Raw genomic sequence first — 22759 nt, 5'->3', positions numbered from 1 at the left:
CTCCTCTCACCTTAGCTCCTCCTACATATCACCCTTCCTGTTAAAATAAAACTTTTCTCTCAAAATACAGTTAGAGCATAACTATACCAATTTATGTCAGTAAGGTGCAATATAGACCTTATACCCAATCCATCATTTTGTTGACTAACCAGAACCTCTGTCATCTCTCCTAAATAAAAGACTTAGTTCTGAACCTGGCTTTTTTTTCTTGGCTTTAGAATGAATGTCAGCTGAAAACCATCCTCTCAAATCTTTTCGCTCAAAGTAAATAGTAAGGATTGGCTATGAGACTATAAATTTTCAACTCCATCAGAAATCCAGAATGACTGAGTTAACTGAAATTATGGAAAGCACAAAACATAGCTTCTAAAACATAGCCAATTTGTAGAGACCGCTGAATACCTGGACAGTCCCTATACTACAGAAGGGTAGAGCATCTGATCTTCAGCCTTCTGGCCCAGGATCATCTGACAGACCTAGTGATGCAGAATTATTAAGGGCTGATTACTCTGTCCTGGCAGATATTATTAGTCAACTATTCTGCAAGTGTGTCCTTTTCTGGACAGTAATTTGTCTGTAGATGGAAAGAGGCAATTCTTGCCTAGTGACTGTCTCACCACAATTGGAATAACTCCAAAGATGCTCAATTTCTTCTTAGAATCCAAGACAGGAAGCTGTCAGGAGCAGACAGGTCTCTAATCAAAATGAACATTACTACAGAAATGAAATGTCAATTCTATGGACTTCTGTTTTTGAAAACCAACTATTTATGTAAGACAATCTGGACTGTTGTCTGTTAACTCCTCTCAGCTATTTCTAAAGAAAATATAGAAAACACCTAACAATAAACTCAAAGCCATGAATTTGCTATAGGCCCTTAAACTCACAGTCTAATCATCTCAAATAACTTTAAAAAGTTAAAGAAGGACTGAGTCTAAGCCTTGTATTCCTATATGTGTTATACAGGTGCATACCTATGATAGTAACTATATTCATCTCACTTTTATATTAATAAGATGCTCATACAAATGAAAACTTTAAATTTGAAATCAAAGTAAATTTTGTACCATTTAAGAAATTATAACTTCATCTTAATAACAATTATACATATTTCTACCAGTAGGTTATGGCTATGCAATAAATCCTAGCTAATCCTCCCTGTTCCACCAAAACCACTACTTTTCCCTAGAAAGTCAGCCCAATATTAAACACCTCAGTCCCCAAGCCCAGGGAATAGGGGCACTGACTCTTCATTAACTTCTTCAAGCTGATTATAGGTGTTGAGATATTAGAAGAGGGGTTGGGGGGAAAGTAAATTGATATGCCTCTGACACTGTGTCTTCACTGTATCCAGCTGGAATTCCAGGACATCAGAGTCTGCTCAGCTTGCCTGATGAGTAGATACACCAAGGCTATGTATCCTGCAATACACAATTCTCAAAACAAATTTTGGTATCAAGATAATTGTTTGTTTGAATTCTGGAATCTAGTCTTCTGGTGGCCTGCCTCTCTCATGTCTAATCCATATAATTCTGGGAGTTTCTATGAGGGTGTGCTCCTACCATCCTCCCATTTTCGCCTTCCTGCTCTCAAATTTCCCAACATCATGGAATCCAAACTTTCAGATACCTAGGTCCTCCACTTCCACTGATGCCTAACCCCTTACCCCATTCCCCCCTCTAATTACTATGAGGGTGTGCTCCCAACATTCTCTCATTCCCGCCTCCCTGCTCTTGCAATTCCCCAACACTAGGGATTCCAAACTTTCAGGTACCTAGGCTGTCCACTTACACTGATGCCTGGCAAGGCCACCCTCAACTACCTATACAGGTGGAGCCATGAGTCCCCCCCCCCTTTGTGTTCTTGGGCTGGAGATTTTAGAATGGCTATTCCAGCTTGTTTCTTAGGACCATTTGCTTGAAAAATTGTTTTCCAGCCTATTACTCTAAGGTAGAGTCTGTCTTTGTCACTGAGGTGTGTTTTCTGTATGTATTAAAATGCTGGGCCCTGTTTATGTATCCAGTCCATTAGCCTATGTGTTTTAATTGGGGGACTGAGTCCAATGATGTTAACAGATGTTAAGGAACAGTGATTGTTGTCTCCTGTTATTTTTGTTATTAGAGGTGAAGTTATCTTTGTGTGGCTATCTTCTTTTGGATTTTTTGGAAGAGGGTTACTTTCTTGCTCTTTCTAGAATATAATTTCCCTCCTTGTATTGGAGCTTTCCTGCTATTATTCTTTGTAATGCTGGGTTTGTGGAAAGATATTGTGTAAATTTGGTTTTGTCGTGGAATATCTTGATTTCTCCATCTATGGCAATTGAGAGTTTTGCTGGGTATAGTAGCCTGGGCTGGCATTTGTGTTCTCTTAGGGTATGTATGACATCTGTCCAGCATCTTCTAGCTTTTATAGTATCTGGTGAGAAGTCTGGTGTAATTCTGATAGGTCTGCCTTTATATGTTACTTAGCCTTTCTCCCTTACTGCATTTAATATTCTTTCTTTGTTTTGTGCACTTGGTGTTTTGATTATTATGTGATGGGAGGTATTTCTTTTCTGGTCTAGTCTATTTGGCATTCTATAGGCTTCTTGTATGTTTATGGGCATCTCATTCTTTAGATTAGGGAAGTTTTCTTCTATAATTTTGTTGAAGATATTTATTGGCCCTTTAAGTTGGGAATCTTCACTCTCATCTATACCTATTATCCTTAAGTTCAGTCTCCTCATTGTGTCCTGGATTTCCTGGATATTTTGTGTTAAGAACTTTTTGCATTTTGTGTTTTCTTTGACAGTTGTGTCAATATTTTCTATGGTATCTTCTGAATCTGAGATTCTCTCTTCTATCCCTTGCATTCTGTTGGTGATGCTTATGTCTATGACTCCTGATTTCTTTCCTAGGTTTTCTATCTCCAGGGTAGTCTCCCTTTGTGATTTCTTGATTGTTTCTACTTCCATTTTTATGTCCTGGATGGATTTGTTCAATTCCTTCACCTATTTGGTTGTGTTCTCTTGTAATTCTTTAAGGGATTTTTGTGTTTTCATTTTAAAGGCTTCTATCTGTTTACCTGTTTTCTCCTCCAATTCTTTGAGAGTGTTATTTATGTCCTTCTTAAAGTCCTTTAACATAATCATTAGAAGTGATTTTAAATCTGAATCTTGCTTTCCTGGTGATATGGGGAATTCAGGACTTTCTAGTTTGGGAGAACTAGGTTCTAATGATGCCAAGTACCCTGGGTTACTGATGCTTATGTTCTTGCACTTGCCTTTTGCCATCTGTATCTCTTTAGTGCTACCTGCCCTGTCCCTGACTGGAGCCTGTCTTTCCTATTATCTTGGTTGTATCAGAACTTTGTGGGGTAGGTATAACTACTGGGGTAAGCGCTGGAGCCCAAAATCTGCTCAGTGCTCAAGCACAGACAGGATACTGCCCAGGTTAGAGCTCTGGGAGCCCCATTTCCTCTGGGTTCTTAGAGATTGGGGGCAGACCTGCCACCCAAGATCTGCTCAGTGCTCTGGCCCAGACCAAAGGGAACCAGTGCTCTGGGCCAGGAGTCCTTGTGGGTCCCAGTTACTCCCTCTTTGGGGCGGGCCTTGCTGTCTGCTTACCTAAGAGACTGCCCGAGTTAGAGCACCTGGGATCCACGCTTCCTCTGGGTTCTTAGAGATTGGGGGCAGAGCTGCCGCCCAAGATCTGCTCAGTGCTCTAGCCCAGACCGGAAGGAACCTAATAGTTGTCTTTAACTCAAGATCTGTTAATGGTTTTCTTTTCATGTATCCATACAGTAGGTTTCTTCATTACATAGTAAAGTGCTTTTTAGCTTAAATATAGATACTTATTTGTACATAATATACAAAACAATGAAATATGCATGGCCAGGTGGTACAATATTTATGCAAAATTCAAAACAACATGTCTTAACAGAAATATCACCTGTAATACGCATTAAGTGTTTTTATCTAATACTTGTTTTTAAGTTGGTAATTGGAAATAGTTTTCTATTTGTGTGTCTATACAGTAGGATTCTTCATTACATAGTATAGTGCTTTTCAGTTCTAAACTACATTCTTCCTTGTGAATTATATACAAAACAATGAAATATGCATGACTGGGTGGTACAGTGTTTATGTGAAAATCATTACAACATGTCTTAACAGAAACATCATATGTAACCAGCATTCAGTGTTTTTAGCTTTCTAATATTTGTTTTTTACTCAGGAACTGTGAATGGTTTTATTTTCCTGTATCTATATAGAAGGTTTCATCATAGTGTTGTACTTTGTGCAGTAATATAGGTACTTACATGTACATTCTATACAAAACAATGAAATATGCATTGCTGTGTAGTACAGTGTTTTTGTGAAAATCAAAACAACATGTCTTAACAGAAATATCACCTGTAACATACATTCTGTGTTTTTATCATTCTAAACTTGTTTTTAAGTCAACAACTGGAAATGGTTTTCTTTTTGTGTATCTATACAGTAGGTTTCTTCATTACATTGTATAGTACTTTTCTTCTCTAATATAGGTACTTACTTGTACATTCTAAACAAAACAATGAAATATGCATGGCTGTGTAGTACCATGTTTATGTGAAAATCAAACAACATGTCTTAACAGAAACATCACTTGTAACATGCATTCAGTGTTTTCAGATTTCTAATAGTCTTCTTTAATTATGGAAGTACAAATGGTTTTCTTTTTGTGTATTTATGCAGAAAGTTTCTTCATTACATAGTGTAGTGCTTTTGAGTATAATACATTTACTTACATGTACATTCTAAACAAAACAATGAAATCTGCATCACTGGGTGGTACATTATTTATATGAAAATCAAATAAGCCTTAACAGTAACATCACCTGTAACATGCATTCAGGATTACAGCTTTCTAATAGTTGTCTGTAACTCAGAAACTGTGGATGGTGTTCTTTTCATGTATGTATGCAGAAGGTTTCTTCATTACATTATATAGTGCTTTTCAGCTGTAATATAGGTAGTTTCTTGTACATTCTATACAAAACAATGAAATATACATGGCCAGGTAGTACAATGTTTATGCGAAAATCAAAACCACGTGTCTAAAAGAAACCTCATAGATAATATGCATTCAGTATTTTCAGCCTTCTAATTCTTGTCTTTATTTTGGTACATGTAAATGGTTTTATTTTCTTATATCTATACAGAAGGTTTCTTCATTACAGAAGCTTTTAAGTTCTACTATATGTACTTTTACATTCTATACAAAACAACAAAATATGCATGCCCACCTGTGGGGAACTGACAGAAGGTGACTAGCATCCTTGCAGCCATCTTGAGCCATATACCCTGACAAGAGACTTGTTTACAATAGCCTACAACAGCTGAGCACACTCTGATAACATCTTGTTTTAGATACCCAAGATTTTCCCTTGGGTGTATGAGACTTTAAGGTGTGATTTAGAGCTGAGACTTAAGGCAGGACTTGAAGATGTGATTTAGAGATAAGACCTCAGGGTGTGATTTTAAAGGTGTGACTTAAAGGTGTGGCTTAGAAGTGAGACATATAAAAGGCAGACAGAAGAAATTATTAGACAATTGAGATTAGACACTAGTACTCGAGATAGGAACTTGGAAGAGAACTTAGAACTGGGAAAGAGACTAGCAACTGGAACTAGGATTAGAACCTGAGACTTGGTACTATGAACTAGGGACTTGGAACTAGGGACTTGGAGAGAAGAGAGACTGAAGAATAAACGGGATTGAATTACACTCTGGTCTCCATTCTTCGCATCCATCCTCACTCTCTCTCTTGCTGAGCCCTGACCCCTGGACTGGAGCTGCTTGGAGAAGTGCTGACTCTAACAATTTAGCCCCCAAGGCTTTTGGCAGTGTGGGTTCAAACATTGGCAGAGCAGTCTGAGACATTTTAGCCCCCAAACGTGGGGCAGAGCAGTTCTCAACATCTTTGGCACCCAACATGGGGCAGCTCAGACTGCAACACCAGGCTATAACAATGATTATTTGAAAATCAAAATAACATGTCTTAACTGAAACATCACCTATAACATGCATTCAGTGTTTTCAGCTTTCTCATATTTGTCTTTAACTTGGGAACTACAAATGGTTTTCTTTTCATGTATTTATACAGAAGGGTTCTTCATTCCATAGTATAGTTCTTTTCATCAGTAATATAAGTACTTACTTGTTCATTCTATACAAAACAATTAAATATCCATGGCCACATAGTACAGTGTTCATATAAAAATCAAAACAAAATGTCTTAACAGAAACATCACCTGTAACATGCATTGAGTTTTCCAAATTTCTTTTTTTCTGATATTTTATTTATTTACAATACAGATGTTATCCCCTTTCTTCATTTCCCTTCCCTAGAACTCCCTATCCCTTCCCCATCCTCCTTTATGCTTCTCTTTTATTCATTATTTTATTTACATTTTATATGTTATCCCCTATGCGCATTCCCACCACCATTAATCCTGTATCCCATTCCTTCTCCTCCTTTTTGCCTTTATACTGTTTAAATTACATGCAAGTATTAAGGTCATTTCTAGATTGAGTAACTAGCAATACAGTAGAAGCAAATAGTCAAGGAAAAACCAAGACAATATACCCAGACAGTCAAAGAACATGAACGAAAATAAACAGAGTCCTGTGATCACTATTTATAAGGGATTATCAGGATGACCAAAATATCTGCTACTTCCCTGTCCTAGCCCATTTTCATGCCTGAAGCCTACTTCTTTGTTTTAGCTGAAGATTTAGATTCCTGCCTATAATTACTTCTTTTCTCTAGCCTAGGATTTAGATTTCTGACTGAAATTACTTCTTTTTTCCAGCCTAATGTCAGATTCCTGCTTGCAGTTTATTTCTTTGTCCTTGGCAACTATCAGATTCCTGCCAGGCAAGCTCCCAAAGCTTTCCACATCTCCCCCCTTTTTATTGCATAAACCAGACTGAGCTCCATTTTCAGGTTTAAGTCATGGACTTTGGCTGCCAACCTGTTGATGTAGTTACAGACAAGCTTTAACACAATGAGCAGGAATAAAAATATTCCCAGGACAAGAAGAGATAGCATTATCAAGCTATATATACCATACCTGAGGTTTGACCAAAATGGAAATACTGACCTCAGGCCATAGATAATTTTTATCTGCATTATCTGCAGCATCAAAGCTCAACAGAACAGCATTCTTTAAATCCATAATCTCATTATGCAAAGTTAAAACACCCAGGGAGGTGTTAGAATTATGCTACATAAGCTACAGGTATCTAAACTTTTTTCTTTTCTTTTTTTAAATCAAATCGTAATTTTTACTTTTTCACACAGGGGTTATAAACACAAAAAGGCAGGATGTGGGGAAGGGGATGACATAGAAGCATACGTGTTCAGGGGAGTATAGATATCTTTCAGAACAGGGTATCACCTGGGTGAAGGTTCGGGGGCAGGTCACTATGACTCTGCCTATGATTCACTTGTCCTTATCTAAGTTGATACTATCTGCCAAGGCTGCCTATTTAAAGGTCTATGAATACTCAGGCTGGTAAATTTTCACAAAAGCTGCCTGTTTACAATAGCTTATAGCCAACTGTTTCAGTGTTTTTCCACAGAGACTCAAGACTTTGTGTTAGCAGGCATGTATGTCAGGCCTATTGCTGATTTTAGGCCTAGACTGATTTTAGGCCTTCAGTGTATAAGCAGGGCTGCCCCTGACATCACCTCCCTTCTCCAAGTATAGAAGGGCCACGATTAGAATCTTGCCAAGGTGGGGATAGAGGCCTGACCTCCAATAATTAAAAGGGACCTTGTAATGCCTCCAGTCCTCCTGTTGTTGTCTGGTGAGGCATGAGGGCTATATCCATCCCAATATCTTTTTCCTGGAGAGGAGATACTTTTGACATCAATCCCTATGCAGTCAGACTTGTCCCTCAGGAAACCCAGAAAAATATTTTTAACTTTTATTTATATTCCCTTGCTGTGCTTAGCCTCTCAGCCTAAGCAAGAATTCAGATCGCCAGTTAGAGGGGGTTCTGCATGGTCCTTCTCTGCTTGGTCTAGGGGCAAAAGTCCCCTCTTTTAGGTTGAATGAAAATGGGTTTTGGGAACACCCTGGAGAGAGTAACAACCTCATCTTGAGTCTCATGGTCCTCTATAGCTAACTTATGATAAAGTATCTGAATAGGTTTTGCTACCAAATTATCTATCTGTTCTTTCACAAAATTAGTCAGCCTATATAAGACCTGGGGACCAAAAGAAATATGCAAAAATAACCCAATTAATAGTCCCAAGATGGAAGGAAGTAGGGTTGACAACCATGGAGAGGTTGAAAACCAATTCTTGTACCAGCTCTCATCTTTCTCTTTCTCTCTCTGTTTTTTCTCAAGACCTTCTCTGACCTTTTTCATGCTCTCTTTAACCATCCCTGTCTTGTCTATGTAAAAGCAACATTCTTCTTTAACGGCTGTACACAGTCTTTTCCGTTGTAAAAGAGTAAATAAAATCTAATAAAGTTCTTTGCAAATTTTGGGAATCACTTCAGACAGTGAAACGAGAGATTTCTTCAGATTAGTGATGTCAATTTCTAGCTGTTTGATGTTCTTGTCAATGGACCATCGAAGGTCTGAGTAGTACAAGTCCAGAGGCCAGCATCAGGATTAGAACTTCTAACAGCAGACACCACGGGTGATTTATTTTTATCTGGAAAGGAAAAAGAAGGGAGTACTCGGGCAGATTTTTCTTCTCTGAATGTCAATTATTATTCATCTTATTTATAATTGGGCCTGGCTTTATGGGGGTATCTATTTATTTCATCAATCTTTTTGTTGGCCATTTAGCTGTGCCTTCTGTGGTATCAAACAAGCATATCAATCCTCAGCCTCATATGAGAACTGGGTCCACACCATTCCATTTAAGGGTAAGAGGGTCCTTCCACATAGCTGTGGCATACTTTTTATTGGTCTCAACAATGCCAGATGTGGGGTGGTAGGCTGTGAGAAGCAGCTGGGTGCTTGCTCAAGCATGAGTTTCGAACCCCGGAACCTTAATTGGACACCAGGAGTTCAGCTCTGCTCCTGGGCCCTGGTTCTTTTCATTTAGCTCCAGCCCTCCAACAACCCCTCCCACAGAGAGGTTGCTGACCGTCAATCACAAGGAACAGTCATCCCTCAGGCTCTCCCACATGCAGATGAGGTATCTCCAAGCTCTCAGACCAAGCCAATAGGCATTATCTGCTGCCAGACCCTAACCCACCCCGAAACTGTATATAAGGGCTCTATTTAGGGGAAGTATAGTGCTCAAGAATCATCCTGGTGTCCGAGAGTTTCTGTCACAAGAGCTGTAACACTTGGTTAGAGCTCTGCTCTCCCAGGACCTGCCTGGGACACCAAACTGCCTTCTTGCCAGCTAGCCAGCTTCTTATGGGCCCATCCCGGGCCTGGACCACCTCAGTGCAGAGAGACAGGTACAGCACCTGGGAGAGATTGGTCAGCGACAGCAGCAGCGAGCAGAGGCAGCAGTGGGAGCAGGCAATCTCCTCTCCTGCTCATACTCTGTGTCCTTTGGCCCCGACCTCCCGCATCAGGCCGGACCGGAGACCTACAGACAGTGGAGATACAGGCCCGAGGCAGAGCAGAGACAGTAGGCAGCCCTCCCTGCTCTCACCCTGTCCCCAGCCAGGAGATCATTGTGGGACACCCTCCAGAACAAGGAGCCCACAGCTAGAGACTGATTTGCCATGAGCTTTCAGTTTTAGAAAATAAAAAGTGAACAAGGCATGATGGAGAGTATTTCTGGGAGACTCCTTTTGGGGGGTACAGTTCCCCCTCTTTTTTTTTTAAAGCCAGTTTCTCAGAATTCTTGTAAAATCAGGGCAGAAGTGCCAGCAGCCACTCCTTCCATACTCAGAGAGTCATGAAGACACTATTTTAAAAAAATATATAAATCTATATTAATAATGTCTTTTATCAAAGGACTGTTATAAAACAGCCAGCAACTAATCCATTTATATAATATATCGATTAATAATAGCTTCTTCTACTTTTTGTAAAATTACTCCTCTTGTCAACTAATTGTTGAGGGAAATTAGGATTTGCATCTCTCTTGAGAATATTAAACAGAGACTTAAATTCTTTTGTGGAGAGGTTAAAATAAGATCTTAGCCAATTAGCATCTCCTAGAAACTTTTGAAAATAATTTGAAATAAATGATTTTTTTGCCAGACCTGTGGTTTTTTAAATTGGATATTTTATGTATTTACCTTTCAGTATTATCTCCTCTCCCATTCCCCCCAAAACCCCTTATCCCATACCCCCTCCTTCTATTTTTATGAGAGTGTGCTCCCATCATCCTCCCAATCCCACCTCTCTGCTCTCGAATTCCCCAACACTAGGGAATCCAAACTTTTGGGGACCAATGCCCTCCATTGAAGCCTGACAAGGCCACCCTTAATTACCTATACAGGTGGGGCCATGAGACCCTCCCTTTGTGTTCTCAGGCTGGAGGTTTAGACCCTGGGAGCTCTGGTTGAGTATTTTGATACTCCTTCTTAAAAGGAACAAAGCACCCACACTTTGGTCTTCCTTTTTCTTCTTGAGTTTCATGTGGTCTATGCATTGTATCTTAGGTATTGTGAGCTTTTGGGCTGATATCCATTTATCAGTGAGTGCATACCATGTGTGTTCTTTTGTGATTGGGTAACCTCATTCAGGATGATATTTTCCAGCTCCATCCATTTGCCTAAGAATTTCATGGACTCATTGTGTTAAATAGCTGAGTAAATTGTGTAAATGTACCACATCCTCTGTTGAAGGACATCTGGGTTTCTTCCAACTTTTGGCTACTATAAATAAGGCTGCTATAAACATAGTGGAGCATGTGTCCCTGTTGTATGTTGAAACATCTTTTGGGCATATTCCCAGAAGTGGTATAGCTGTGTCCTCAGGTAACACTATGTTTAATTTTCTGAGGTACCACCAGACTGCTTTCCATAGTGGTTGTACCAGCTTACAATCCCACCAACAATGGAGGAGTGTTCCTCTTTCTGCAAATCCTTGCCAACATCTGCTGTCACCTGTGTTTTCGATCTTAGCCATTCTGACTGGTGTGAGGTGGAATCTCAGGGTTGTTTTGATTTGCATTTCCCTGATGACTAGGGATGCTGAACACTTCTTTAGGTGCTTCTCAACCATTCGAGTTTCCTCAGTTGAGAATTCTTTGTTTAGCTCTGTACCCCATTTTTAATAGGGTTATTTGTCTAGAGTCTAATTTCTTCAATTCTTTGTATACCTTGGATGTTAGCCCTATACCTATCAGATGTAGGATTGGTAAAGATCTTTTCCTAGTCTGTCGGTTGCCAGTTTGTCCTACTGATGGTGTCTTTTGCTTTACAGAAGCTTTGTAGTTTTTTGAGGTCCCATTTGTCAATTCTTGATCTTAGAGCATAAGCCATTGGTGTTCTGTTCAGGAACTTTTCCCCTGTGCCCATGTGTTCGAGGCTTTTCCCCATTTTCTCTTCTGTTAGTGTCAGTGTAGCTGACTTTATGTGAAAGTCCTTGATCCACTTGGAATTGAGCTTTGTACAAGGAGATAAGTATGGATCAATTTGCATCCTTCTACATGCTGACCTCCAGTTGAACCAGCACCATTTGTTGAAAATGCTCTTTTTCCCACTGGATGGTTTTAGCTCCTTTGTCAAAGATCAAATGATGATAGGTAGGGGTTCATTTCTGGGTCTTCTATTCTATTCCATTATGAATGTTCTTTTCGTGTATCTATACAGAAAGATTCTTCCTTGTATAGTATAGTGCTTTTCAGCTGTAATGTAGTAATGTAGTTACTTGTACATTCTATAAAAAAACAATGAAATATGCATGGTCGGGTGGTACAATGTTTATTCAAAAATCAAACACTGTCTTTACAGAAACATCACCTGTAATATGCATTCAGTGTTTTCAGCTTTCGAATAGTTGCCTTTAACTCAGAAACAACACATGGTTTTCTTTTTGTTTATCTTGACTAAAGATTTCTTCATTATTATGATGCATTTCAGCTGTAATACAGGTTCTTACTTGTATAAATTCACGGCCACGCCCCCAGTGACTTATGGCTACACCCCCAGTCCCATGGCCCTGCCTCCAGAGTCATAGTCTCTCCCCCAGTGACTTATGACCACATCCTCTGTGACACATGGACACACCCCCAGACTCATGACTATGCCCCAGTGACATAGCCCCGCCTCCAGAGACCCATGGCCACGCCCCCAGTGACAAATGGCAGTGTCCCCAGTCATGACCACACCCCCAGTGAATCATGGCCTCACCACCTGACTCATGGCCACGCCTCAGATGCATTGCCACACCCCCATTGACTCATGGCCACACCCACAGTCACCCATGGTCATGCCCTCAGAATCATGTCCTGGAATGGGCAGGACTTCCTGTCTGTGTATCACTTCAGGTCTGTCAGTCACATTAAAATGGCCAAGACTTCCCCTCTGCCCATCACTTCTGGTTGTCATTCAGGAATGGGCGGGACATCCTGTTTGCCCATCACTTCCTGTCTGTCCATAACGTTACAATGGGGAGGACTTTCTGTCTGCCTCTCTGTTCGTCACTTTTGGTCAGTCAAGTTAGAATGGGCAGGACTTCCTATCTGCCTGTTTGTCCATCACTTCTGGTTTGCCAGTCAGGTTAGAGTGGACCCAGTGAACCATTGCCACACACCAGATTCATAACCACACCCCCTGATTCATGACCACTCTCGCAACGACCCATATGTAATAATAATGTAAATTAAATATAAAATAACATAAAATGATATAGATTAAATATAAAATAATATAACATAAATCAAATATAAAATAAGATAAAGTAAACATAGAATAACAGAATCTTAATCAAAAACAAAAGAATATAAATTAATTATAAAATGATAAAATAATATTAAATATTTAAGTACTTAGTAGAATGAAAATGACCAGCAAGGGCAAAAGAACTCGTGGGCGATGACATCATCCATGCGAGATGCAGCACGTGATGCATGCAACAGTGCCCATGAAACGCATCAACAGAGTAAACACAAAATGTCCCCCAGACCAGGTGATATTCATTTAAATTAAATAATAGGACATAGAATAAAAAAAAAGACTTGTAGACCCGCCCCCACATTTACATAAAATTTTAATATTCAACACGTCTGATACCTTTGTGCAAGATACCTTTGTGGCACTGAAGGGGGCTAATTTACATATTTATGTCACACTATGCCTGTATTTACATATTCAAAATAGTGCTGCTTCATGACTTAAGCATTATCATACTCTGCATATTTAAATAGTGGTGGCTCCTAATTTGTATATTCACATCAGAGTATGCCTGGATTCACACATTGAATTGAGGCTAATTTGCATATTCAAATCAAAGAAGCTCATATTTTCATATTCAAAATGGCACCATTTCAGGATTCAACAATAACTTAACCGTCTAGACATGTGACTGAGATTCCCTAATTTACATACTCAAATTAACACTGCTTCTCGACTTGAACATTACATCACACTGGATATTCAAATAGTGTGGCTTCCTCATTTGCATATTAAAATCTAATTGACTTCCATTTGCTTATTCAAGTCCAAGCTGCCCACATTTGTGTATCCAGATGACGCCACTTGGAAATCGGGATTTTCCTTAAAGGTCTCACTTGCATATTTAAATTTGAGCACATGGGGAAGGGCAGGAACGATGTCATAGGTGGTGACATCATATGTGATGTCATCCATGGGCGTGGCATCACTAACATTTATTATGACATCAGTAAACATCCGAGGGGGTGATGGCGGTAGTGGGTTTGGGCTTCTGGAGAAAACCCGCCCCGTCCCTCTCAGTCAGGATGGTGAGGGGCCAGACGACATCATCCCTCCGTGATGGCGCGGTCTGGGAGCAGGAGGTTGGAGGTCGTGGTGACCTCATCGGGAGCGGGGTTTGCTTAGGGAATAAAGGGGTGGAGCCTGTGTCAATCAGATGAGTGGGTGGGCTTCATCCTGTGATCCCAACCCCATGCGCCCTGTGACCAAGCCCCCTACCACAGACTCCACCTCATCCTCATTTTGGCCCCACCCACACCTCACAGATCCCGCCCCCAGCCCCACCCTCACCAGCTGAGAACTGCAGCTCTGCCCGGGAGCCCAGAAGCCGTTTCTCCCCCCAGAAGGCGACAGCCTGGAGCTGCAGCTCGTACTTGCCAGGGTGTAGCCGGGGTAGGACTGCCGAGTGCTGGGTCTGTGGGGGGTGGAGTGGGGGGGTGGGAGGTGGGGGGGGCATGGGCTAGCTCAAGGCATACCGGGGTGTGATGAGCTAGCTCAGGGTACGTGGGGGTGTGACACCACTTCCCCCCACTCCTTTGGATCTATCTTAGACGGTGTGATGACTATGGGCTATCTCAGACTGACAGGAGATATGGACTACTGGGGTATCTCAGACCACACGTGAGCTATCTCACTCCACATCCAGGTCTCATGTCATACCATGTGGGCTATCTCAGAACATATTGGCCTATCTCAGGCCACAGCTACTTAAGATGACCTATGGGCTATCTCAAGCCACCCATGTGGTCTACTACACATTGTGTGGGCTCACAACATGCATACCACTCTGGGGTTATCTCACACCACACAGGCTATCCCACACCACCTGAGCTATCTCCTGACACATGGTGCTATCCCCACACCACAGGAGATATCCCACACCATACAGGCTATCTCATACCACATGAGCTATCCCATGCTATCCCGGGGTCCACTCCACCCCATGCCCTCTCACCGCATCCACAGTCATCCTCCGCCTCTCCCCACCCATGGCCTTGCCCCACGTGACCCGGAAGTGGCGGGGTGGGATGTCGGGCTCAGGAGGCGGGGCCCACGCGATCTCCACGCTCACACTGCCATCGCTGTGCACAACCTCACCCACCACGCGGAGGTCAGCTGGGGCCAGGGGGGCCACGGGATCTGCAGAGTGAGGGGGTGGGGCTGCAGTGACCTCTGACTCCCAGGGTGATCCTTGGTGACCCTTGACCCCACCCGCCTGGCACCAACCCTCAGACCCCCATCCCACCCCCCAGCCCTGGCCAACCTCGGGTGGACAGGAAGTGCCTGCTGGGTGTGGTGAAGCCACGGGATCCGCGGGCATTGACAGCAGCAACACGGAACTGGAACCAGCGGCCCGGACGTGGGGCAGGGAGGAGCGCGCGTGGGAGGGCGGTCTGCACAGTCACAGGGGTCAGGGGAGGTCAGTCACCCCTGGCCCCACCCAGTTCCCGTGGGGCACATGGTGGGAGCCAGTGGGCATGGTCATTGACCACCAATCACGCTCCTCAGGCCCTGCCCCCTGGGAATGATGTCACCATGATGGGGCCCTGACCCCGCTACTGCACCTGAGCAGCAGTCTCCCAGGCGGAGGCGCCGTCCTCACTGGGGTGGGGTCCGAGGTTAGACCTCGCCTGCAGCAGGAACACCACAGGCTCCTGGGCAGTGCTGACCCCGGGTGACCACGTGACCTCCAGCATGGGCAGGCGCTCAGCGAAGCGCAGGGCACGCCGGGGCCTTGGGGGCACGCCTACGGGAGGAGGAGCTGTCAGCCAGTGAGGTTACCTGTGGTCACTCTGGTCATTCCCCTGCCTCACATGGTCACTCCACACCCCACCCCAAGAGCCCTGCCCTGGCCCCACCCACCTAGGAAGAGCGCACGGGGTGCCTGGCACGTGTGTCCACAGCCATTGCCGCAGCACTTCCGGCCCCCACCGCAGTCGCTGTCGGCCTCGCAGCTCCGCACACATGCGGCCTCAAAGCCCCGGGCCCGGCCTGGCGCTGCGCATGCGCCCTGCCTCTGCCCTCGCGCTGCCTGCAGGAACTCACAGCTCGACAGGCACTCGGGTGAGGGCGAGGCCTGGGAGTGGGGCTTCATGTGAGGATTCCCATTGTATACTAGGGCGCCCAGGATCCCCCAGGGATGGGGTTCAGGGTAGGGTTGGGGGTTTCCCATGAGGCACCGGGGTCAATACCATCATGCACTGGGGTGCCCAAGGTGGGGGCTAGGGGTGGGGTTGCACCAGGGCAGCCATGATGCCCCGGGGTTGGGGGTGGGGTCAGGGTTGAGATCTCCTGCCCGCCTCACCTCACAGAGGCTGCTGCATGGTCGCGGGCTCACCTCCTCAGGGTCCGCACATGGTGCCAGGCACTACGGGGGTGGGGAGAGGGGGCTGACCTAGGCTAAGGTGAGGGAGCCAAGGGGATTGGGACAGCCTCGGCTACACGGGGGGCGGGGAGGGGAGACAGGAAGGATCCCGTGCTGAGGGGAAGAGAGATGGATTCACAGCCTGGGCTAACTGAACTGGGCTACACGGAGGGAGACATGGTACAGCCTGGGCTGTATAAAGTGAGACTCAGGGGCAGCCTGGGCTACGTGGATGAAGTAGCAGAGCAGCCTAGTCTATGTGGAGGGAGAAGTGGACAGCCTGGGCTAGTGCAGACAAACGCGTGGGAAAGCCTGAGCTATATGGAAGAAGTGAAAGACCCTGGGCTGTGAGGGGGGAGCTGCCACAGCCTGGGCAACGTGAAGGAATACAACTGGTAAAGCCCGGGCTATCCTTCAAGAAATAGTGAACTGCCAGGGCTGTGGGAAGTAGAGATTGGGTCGGCCTGTGCCACATGGAGAGAGACATGGGACAGCCTGTGCCATGTGGATGGAGACTGGAATATCTTGGGCTACTTAGAAGAAGAAACAGGCTTCACAGAGAGAGATGCTATGACCGACTGGCTCTGCACAGAGAGGCCGGGAACAGGCTGTGCTATGACTAAGGAGTGGGGGCAGCCTGGGCTATGCGCAGGGAGAGAAACTTGGGGCAGCCTGGGCTATGTATAATGACAGAACCCCACAGCCTGGGCTGAACAGAGGAGGACTGGGAAATTCTGGGCTACATGGAAAAGCAGGCCCTGCCCCCACCTGAAAGCCCCACCCACTAACTAAAACCCAATAAAGCTCCGACCCCACAATGTCCCCCATGGCAGGAGGCACCCAACCCTGCCCTTGTGACGTCATCAATCGTGTCCGATGATGTCACTGGCCACATCCCAGGCCCTCCAGAGTCACCCACCTGAGCACACCTCGTGTTGTTCTGGCACTGAAGCAGGGGGTCGCTGCCGCCACCTTCCTAGAGGGAGGTCAGAGGTTAGGGGTCCGGGTGACCTCCTCCCCGACCCGCCGGCCCCACCCACTTTCGGGTCATCTCCAGGCTCGGAACCCAAACCCTGACCCCTGTAATCTGTAGTGACGTCACTTCTGGTCTTCCCGGCCCACTTCTGGATCCTACTGATCTCTAGAGACCCCCAGATGACATCGTGAACCCAAACACTGACGCCAGGACCTGTTGTGACGTCACTTCCGGTCATTTCCAGTCCACTTCTGGTTTTACCTAGACACAGGTAACCCCGAGAACCCGAACAGTGACCCCACGATCACCTGTGATGTCACTTCCGGTCATTTCCAGTCCACTTCCGGTCTTACCCAGACACAGGTAACCCAGGGAACCCGAACAGTGACCCCAGGACCAGCTGTGATGTCACTTCTGGTCATTTCAGGCCCACTTCTGGGTTCGCCATGGCTCTGGTGATCCTCCGAACCGCGCGACCCACCTGGCCCCGCCCCTCCGGGGACGTCACGTGCAGCCCCAGGCAACGGGCGGCGCAGCGAGCGCCTAGCACCGCCCCTCCGCTCAGCTCTGCGCCGGGGCCCCGCCCCCCGGCCGAGGCCACTGCCACGGCGGCCAGCCACGCCCACAGGGCGGCCGCTGTGCACACATACACGCGCGGTGTCACACGCCGCATCGCCGGGTCCTAGTGTCAATCACGCGCGTGGCTCCGCCCCCACGCGATTTCTGTGCACGCCGCGGAGCCTGTCAATCAACCGATCGATCGAGCCTGTCAATTAATCGATTGATTGTCCCTCAGCGACCGGAGGCGGGCGGCCGGCGTCATCCCCGTGCCACAGCTCGTGGAGACGCCCGGGGCCGCGAGAGATTGCTATGGGGCCGCGGCGACAACATCGGGAGGGGATTTCCGGTCTGGGTCGCAACTTCCTGTTCCAAGACCTGGGCTTGATTGATGGATGTCGGTTTGGGATGATGTCAAGCCACACCCACTGGACGCTAAGTGACAGTCTCCTGCTTTCGCGGCATTTCAAACGGAAGTCCCGCCTCCAGGGCGGTGATTGATAGCTCAGACTTGTTCCTGTTCCCAAAGGAAGTCTAGTCCCCAGAATGTTGATTGACAACTGCCTCAATGAACTCCACCCAACAAGCTTCGCCTTCTGACCGCTGGAAATCAGGCACCTGTGACAGGTGTCACCTTCACTCGCGATCATCCCCGTGTCTTACTCCCTCACTCCCTGTCACTCGCGGTCATCCCCTTGTCTCACACACTCACTCCCCCATCATTTCGAAGTCATCCCCCTGCCTCAAACAGTTCCTTCCGGTCATCTCCCTGCCTCCTTATAATAGCTGATATGCATACCCGAATACCGCATTTTGCATAATCTGTATACAATTTGCATGTTAGCCTCCCAGGACTGCCCCAGGACATGACAGGCTTGGTTTGAATACGATTTGCATAATTTGCATGCGATTTACATAGTTAAAACCCGGATCCTCGCGGGCTGCATGGAAGAATTTCTCGATGGCATCGGCTTTGTTTGCATATTTTAAATTAAATTTTCATAAATTAGAACAAATTGCTGTGCTGCCTGGTCCGGTTTTGCATAGATCTGATTCGATTTCCATAATCTTAATGTAATTTGTTTAAATTTAGATACTTTTGCGGGCGCCCCGGGTTCTGTTTATTTGAATAAATCAAGTGTGATTTGCATAATCTCAATATAATTTTCATAATTTGCTGCTTTCTGAAAACTTTTCTGTTTGATTAGCATCTGATTTTCATCGCGTTAATACGATTTGCATATTGGGCCCGATTTGCATAACTCGCTGAGACACCTCAGCCTGGATGCCCTTGTGTGATTTTAAATCATTTGCATAACGGCATATGATTTGCAAAATTTAGCCTGGCTGGGGTTGTGGAAGGAGGCGGGTTCTTACATTGGGCTATCTCAGAGATGAGAAACAGAAACAAAAAGTAAAACCGAGGGCTATCCCAGGATATCCCCCCCCCCCCGTGATGACATCACAGGAACTCCCTAGCGTGTCTGAGGCTGGGGGATGGCAGCAACTCCCACTGAGCAAGCTTAATCCTGCACACTCCCCTGACAGTTACTCATAAACTTTGTAATCCATGAGGGAAGGGGCCCAGCTGGGAGGTCCTGGGTCGCCTGCCGTGTCTGGCACCGGAAGTGATGTCACGGAGCGGGCCGAGACCCCGCCCTGGGATCCTGCTCAACCCCCTAATCCGGAGCACAACCTCCGTGGCTCTGATGGCTGCCTTGACCTGCATTTCCGGTTTTCTCTGGCCACTTTTGAGTTTGCCCTTGCTTCCTGCCCCTCCCTTCTGGGATTCCCTCGGCCCCTCCCCTCTTTGTGGGTGTGGCCTTAGGCTTCCAGCAATGGGCGGGAATCATGTGGGCGGGTTCAGAGCGGGATCACTGAGGGGTGTGGCTTTAAAAATCTCTCGCCAGCCCTGACCCCTGCCCCAGATTTCTGCCCTAAGCCTTCCTGATGCGGGTCCAGCTGGGGGGCGTGGCCTGGGTGGGGCCGCAGCTGGTGGTCGGTCTGTAGTAAGTCAGGCAGCCGGGTCCTGACTCAAAGATCCCAGGTTAGTCCAGAGACCCCAGGCTAGCCTGGAGTAGCCCCTGATACCTGAGGCTTGTTTCAAGTGCTCCTCTCGCTCTGGAGGTCTAGGCTGTCAGAAGCATGTGTCAATTGTGAGGGGCTCCACAGCTCCAGGCTTATCATACGCCCCAGGAGGACCTGAGAGCTGGCAGCTGAGGCTACCCCACACACAGGCTGGCCCACACAGTTCAGGCTGCCCCCCATATCAAAGTTTAGCCATGACAGCCAAGGCTAGCCCTTAGATCTGAAGTTTTGCCCCTAGACCCCAGGCTAGTCCCCACACCACCCGGAAGACCCCACGGTGGTGACTCCAGACCCAAGGCTTGTCCACACATCCCACACACGCCTCTAGATCCCAAACCGGGCCTCACATACCTCAGGCAGGCCCAAGATCTGAGAGTAGAACAGGACCAGGGTGGTGCTGAAATCGAAGGGTAGCCTGGGAAGCCTTGCCTACAACAGCTGAGCACACTTGATAACATCTTGCTTTAGATACCCAGGATCTTCCCTTGCCTGTGTGAGATTAAAGGTGCGACTTAGAGCCAAGACCTTAGGGCGGGACTTAGAAGTGAGACACACAAAAGGCAGACAGAGGAGAGTAGCAGGCACTTGAGACTGAGACGGGCACCTGGAGGAGAACCTGGAACTGGGAAGGAGACTGAGATTGAGACTGGGAGTAGGACCTGAGACTTGGTACTGGGAACTAGGAACTCAAGACTTGGGACTTGGACTAGGAAGAGAGACTGAAGAATAAACGGGATTGAATCACACTCCGTCTGGTCTCCATTCTTTTAGTCGGTCCTCACTCTCTCTCTTGCTGAACCCTGACCCGGCAGCTTGGGCCGGGAAACAGTGGCCGCCAAGCAGTGGCTGCCAAACGTGGAGTGGAGAGGGCCTCAACATTTTTGGCTGCCCCAAGTGGGGCAGCTCAGGCCTCAACATTTTTGGCGCAACAGAACATGTCTTAACTGAAATATCATACGGAACGTGCATTCACTGTCTACAGCTTTCTAACAGTTCTCTTTAACTCGGGACCTACGAATGATTTTCTTTTCATCTATCTATACAGAAGGTTTCTTCCTTACATAGTATAGTGCTTTTCAGCTGTGATATAGGTACTTATTGTACATTCTATACAAAACAATGAAATATGCCTGGCTGGGTGGTACACTCTCTCTTCTAACAACCAGAAAATTGTTAGTTTTACATTCCTTAAATATGAACATAAATATTTTTGTTTTATTAATTGGTAAAAATATAACACGAATCAAATAGTGTTAATGGTTTAAGGAAGTGGATGAAGAGTTGAGTCTGGAAAGAATGTATTATTCTTACTTTGATCATTGATTTTTGTAGCTATTTACTATACACCACAGAAATGTAACATCAGTCTATTTCTGAAGTGCTTGGCTTTTATTATCGTAATCCCTATTTTGGCCGTTGATGTGATGTCTTCACCTTCTTTTCTCAGGCATTTCTTTTTTATTTTTCCTATTATTCTTTAATGGTTTTTAATAACATTCTAGTCATTACCCCCCTTCTGGTCTGCCCTCTGATTGGTCCTCATTTCATTCTTCTTCCCCTGTCTCCAATAGAATATATCCCCCACCCCCATTCCACCAGACCTCTCCACTCCCTGGGGCCTCACATCTTTTGAAGGTTAGGTGTTTTTTCTATCATTGAGTCATTGAGACAATTCTCTGCTGTATATGTGTCAGGAGCCTTAGACTAGTTAGTGTATGCTTCCTGGTTGGAGGCTCAGTGTCTGAGAGATCTCTGGGTTCAGATTAGTTGAGACTGCTGGTCTTCCTATGTGGTCATCCTCCTTCTCAGCTTCTTCCATCTTTTCCCAAATTCAACCCCCAGCGTCTCTGTAGGGAGCCGCAGCGAGCGGTGACAACATTTGCCATTACAAGATGGTACTGGCATCCGGTGCTCCCACAAGTAAACAACTAAACTGCGCAGGTGCAAGAGGCAAGTCACTGCCCATCCTGGGATCTTTCCAGGTCCCTTAAATATTGTTTCAGATTCCTTCTATGTGGTTAATGCAGTAAAAGCATTAGAAGTTGCTGGGTTAATTAAGACATCTAGCAGACTTGTAGAAGTTTTTCAAAAGATTCAGCTTACCCTGGCTAAGCAAAGATTCCCTGTCTTTATAACTCATATTAGGGCTCACTCAGGCTTACCAGGACCTATGTCCCGTGGAAATGACCTGGCAGATCGAGCCACAAAGTTGATTGGAATTGCCCTTTTGCCAAAATTGGATTTGGCTAAAGCCTTTCATAAAAGGTTTCATGTGACAGGTGAGACGCTACGAGATCGATTTAACATTACTAGAAAGGAGGCTAGAGATATCGTGACTCAATGCCAAAACTGCTGTCAATTCCTACCTGTTCCCCATACCGGAATTAACCCTCGAGGAATTAGGCCATTACAGATCTGGCAAATGGATGTTACCCACATCCCATCCTTTGGCAAATTACAATATTTGCATGTCTCCATTGATACCTGTTCTGGAGTTATGTTTGCCTCTCCATTGACCGGAGAAAAGGCGGCCCATGTTATTCAACATTGTCTCAAGGCTTGGAGTGCCTGGGGAAAGCCTAAAATCCTTAAAACTGACAATGGACCAGCCTACACTTCTCAAAAGTTTGGCCAATTTTGTCGCCAAATGGAGGTGACACACCTGACGGGTCTTCCTTAAAACCCTCAGGGACAGGGCATCATTGAGTGTGCTCATCGTACCCTTAAAACTTATTTGATAAAACAAAAAGGAGAAGTTGAGGAAGCTCTGCCCACGGTGCCATGGGTTATTGTCTCTCTGGCACTTTTTACTCTTAATTTTTTGAATTTGGACAGTCAGGGCAACACGGCGGCTGATCGCCATTGCCTGGAACCAACTAGGCCAAAAGAAATGATAAAATGGAAAGATGTTTTGA

At 45.5% G+C, this 22759-nt stretch overlaps 1 protein-coding gene and 1 pseudogene across 8 annotated transcripts; both read right to left on the bottom strand.

The window, feature by feature from the left end:
* LOC143438744 (ATP-dependent RNA helicase DHX30-like) overlaps positions 1-13773 on the bottom strand; it is a 34239-nt pseudogene extending 20466 nt beyond the window's left edge.
* Anos1 (anosmin 1) lies at positions 11871-18102 on the bottom strand. 8 transcript variants are annotated; one of them, XM_076925192.1, is made up of 10 exons: positions 17507-17673; positions 17301-17411; positions 17142-17194; positions 16163-16225; positions 15721-15934; positions 15423-15604; positions 15122-15251; positions 14813-14997; positions 14149-14272; positions 11871-13978 (listed from the first exon to the last, which is right to left on the bottom strand). In XM_076925192.1, exons 1-10 carry the CDS (start codon positions 17526-17528, stop codon positions 13905-13907), a joined length of 1158 nt encoding a protein of 385 aa, XP_076781307.1. In that variant the 5' UTR covers positions 17529-17673; the 3' UTR covers positions 11871-13904. The 8 variants fall into 8 exon arrangements, with proteins under 8 accessions (XP_076781307.1, XP_076781305.1, XP_076781309.1 ...); XM_076925190.1 differs by lacking the exons at positions 17301-17411; positions 17507-17673 and adding an exon at positions 17680-18102 and having other exon boundaries at positions 17142-17198; XM_076925194.1 differs by lacking the exon at positions 17301-17411 and having other exon boundaries at positions 17142-17198; positions 17552-17684.
* Positions 18103-22759: the final 4657 nt, after the last annotated feature.

The sequence above is a fragment of the Arvicanthis niloticus genome, chromosome 26, assembly GCF_011762505.2.
Source record: "Arvicanthis niloticus isolate mArvNil1 chromosome 26, mArvNil1.pat.X, whole genome shotgun sequence".
NCBI lineage: Eukaryota > Metazoa > Chordata > Mammalia > Rodentia > Muridae > Arvicanthis > Arvicanthis niloticus.
This window is presented reverse-complemented; position numbering and strand designations above follow the sequence as displayed.